Source organism: Benincasa hispida, chromosome 1 (genome assembly GCF_009727055.1).
Source record: "Benincasa hispida cultivar B227 chromosome 1, ASM972705v1, whole genome shotgun sequence".
Classification (NCBI taxonomy): domain Eukaryota; kingdom Viridiplantae; phylum Streptophyta; class Magnoliopsida; order Cucurbitales; family Cucurbitaceae; genus Benincasa; species Benincasa hispida.
Window position 1 is genome coordinate 91,443,755 of NC_052349.1, and position 3,188 is coordinate 91,446,942.

Genomic DNA, 3,188 nt, shown 5'->3' on the forward strand with positions numbered 1-3,188 from the left:
CTTGCTAATTCATATCAAAGCCCTACTTTATTCTTCTATACTACAAATTTCTGCTCAAAAATGCTTTTCTAGTTTTAAAAAGAATGTTTAACTCTTCTTGTTAAAACAACTTGATGCGTCTGGATGCGGTGGTCAAACTTTGCATCATTTATTAGAGACTGTTGGTCATGGTTACACTCTTCATTTTGGCTTGTTCCCATGGGTGTCATGCGAACATCCAACTACAGTTGTGTGCCAATCTCAACTTTAACTCATGAATTTCAGAGGAGTTGTCTCTTGCATTATTATTTTTTCTTATGCATTTATCTCTTTTCATATTGCGTTGTTCTTGGAAACCCACCTTCGTTTTGGATTGCTCCCACGGGTGTCATGCGAACATCCAACTACGAGCAGGCTCCTTTCACAACTTAACTCTTATCAGGTTTGGAATGTTTTTAAGGTTTTCCCTTGCGCTGACATTGGAGTTTATATATATACTGTCTCTTATACACATCTAGATGTGTATAAGAGACAGGGCCAGTTTGTCTTGAGCCTTGATCGCAAGCAGTGACTTGATTTCCTGCAAAACAGACTTGAAATATTCTTTTCTACCATCGCAATGGTGTCAGTGGGTGTATTGACGACAATTTATAATTCTTGCATTTCTTAGCCAATTTCCATATAATTGACGCAACTTTCCTTTCTTTTAACCGCAATATCTAAATAAAGCAGTATAAGTAACTTGTATTTCTACAAGTTATCACACCCCAAATTTAGATATATGCTTGTCCTCAAGCATATCTTCTACTAAGGCAATAATGCTCAATTCGTATCATAAATTTTGCGTCAATTAGTTGCTGTCTCTTATACACATCTAGATGTGTATAAGAGACAGATGTAATATACAGCCATAACTCGATCCCTTGAAATTGTCTTGTCATGGGAAGTTGGGATCAGCCGCCTTTTAACCAAATAAACCCAAAGCCTTGCCTCTGGAAGCAGAGTCTTGGATGCCAGGATCTTGATGCCTTTTAAAGAAACCGACCACTTAGTGCCCGGTTGCGTTAATACTCGCAGCGCATCTTCCATTTGCTCTTCAGTGGGATCATCAATGATTTTGTTGCCCAGTGCATCCGGGTTATCCTTCATCTGATATAGTTCATTGATGTTCCTTGCATTGAAAGACACCATTTGTCCTTTTATGGTCACCACATCCTTGGTGCCATGTAGCCATCCGTGGTAGAAGTCACACACTACCTTTAGAATAACAATGGCTGGGCACTAGAAAAATGTGTCCCATCCTGTTCTACGATCGCACTTGTAATCAAGTCTAGTAGTGGCGTTGGCGCAGGGAAAAAGCCCATTTCCATCAACAAGTCATCGTTCTCTTTCTTTCTTGATGGATGCACCTTTGCCAACACAGTCTTGCTGCTCTCTGCGACCGCTTTGCCCTTTCTCTTGGCCAACGCAAGGTAGGATTGTTGCCTTTGTTTTCTTTCCCGTTTCTTGCGTTGTTCCTCCTTTTCTCATTCGGCAAGTTCCTTGCCCTTTTTCTTACTTAAGCACTGCTTGTAGGCTTCGCGCTTCCTTTCCTTCTCTTCTCTCATTCTCCTTTTTCTTCTGCCTCATTTTTCTTTTCTTCTTCTTCCTTTTCTCTCTCTTCTTTTTCAAACTATTCTACAAACTGCTCAGAGGCCAACAAAAGGCGTTGTTCCTCTTCGAGCCGCCTTATTTCTTCTAGTCTGGAGATCTCATTATTGCAGTGCACCTCCTCATCATGTAGTCTTCTTTTTTATTACCTTCTGCGATGATGAGTTTCGCCCGCTCCATTTTCTTCTACCTTTCTTCCTCTTCCTTTCTCCTCATTTCTTCTTCTTCAAATGCGTTGATCAAAATTGAAGGGTCAACGGTAGACATTTGCGGCACATTCTCCTTGCGACGCCGCATCAGGGGGGTATCTTCTCCTTCTTTGCCTTCGTTGGTCGCAACCAATTGCGTTGTTTTAGGTTGCACCGGCTCCCTAAGTTGCACTGGTTCCCCCCTATCCTCCCTCACGGAGGTGGATTCACCATCCATCTCTGGGCTTGCAGCCTTCTTCTTCTTTTCTTCTTCCTTCTTCAGGCGCCTTTCCTCATGCCTGCGCTCTTTCCTTTCTTCCTTCTCTTTCCTCTTCCTTAGCTTGGCCTCCTCATCTTTTTCATCCTCCTTCTTTTCTTTATTCTTTTTCTCTTTGTGATGATGGGATTGCTCACCTTCTCCAACCTTCTTTCCCTTGTTCTTCATTTTCCTTTTTCTCCTCTTCCACCTTTGATTGCTTCTCTGCCGCGACTTCCTCTAACACAACTCTGATGGGTCCTTCATAGGATTCTACTTGCGTAGTTTCCTCAGGATCCCTTATGGCTAGAGTGCTTCTCCTTGTCTTCTCTTCCACCACTTCCTTCTCCACCGCCACTTCCTCCGTCATCGCCACCATCACCTCCTCCATAAGCAGTGGTTGGTTTACAACCCCAGCCTCAGGCAGTCATCCTTCTTTCTTCAGGTTACTCAGAATATTTCTGAATACCTCCTTGTCATCTCGTCTCTTCTTTTCGCTTTCAATGGAGACTGTTGGAGTTGGGAGTGGAGTGCTTTCAATACTTTTCCCCCCTCTTGAACTGAAGTGATTTGATAGCTAATGGGTTTCGCCGGGGTCATCCGGCAATTCTAGGAACAATGTGAGATTGAGTAGTAAGACGGCGACTAGCAGCAAGGAATGCTGCCTCTCGCATGGAGAGTTGGTTTGTCGAAGGTGTTGAGGGTGAAGCGGAAGGTTGGGAAGTTTGGTCGGCCATGGATGCTGAGGTGAAAGAAAGCTGGAAAATGTTAGGGTTTCAGGGAAGAAGAAAGCTCGTTATGTAGGGGTGCTAGGGTTTCAGATTGCAAATGAGGCAAAGTGTGCTCACAGACGGGGGGTGTCCTTTTTATAGGTTGGGCCTTAGTGGGCCCAATGCTATTGTTGCGGTGGCAGGCCTTGAGACACTAAAAAAGCCCGTCGTTTGAACTCCCCTCATTTATGAGGTTTCAGAGTAAATGTCCTTTCGTCTGCAGACTCATCATTTCTTTAGAATACGGAACGATTAGACTTCTGAATTTTGCAAAAAGAATTATCTTTAATGTTTTATTTGAATGGACGCAAGGTAAAGATTTAACGCAATGAATTCACCAACGCA

At 43.2% G+C, this 3,188-nt stretch overlaps 1 protein-coding gene across 1 annotated transcript; it reads right to left on the reverse strand.

Moving 5' to 3' along the window:
- Nucleotides 1-1,815: 1,815 nt before the first annotated feature.
- On the reverse strand, nt 1,816-2,262 carry LOC120080140 (protein MNN4-like). The gene has a single exon (XM_039034711.1). The coding sequence runs from the start codon at nt 2,260-2,262 to the stop codon at nt 1,816-1,818; it is 447 nt and encodes a 148-aa protein (XP_038890639.1).
- Between the last annotated feature and the right edge of the window lie 926 nt (nt 2,263-3,188).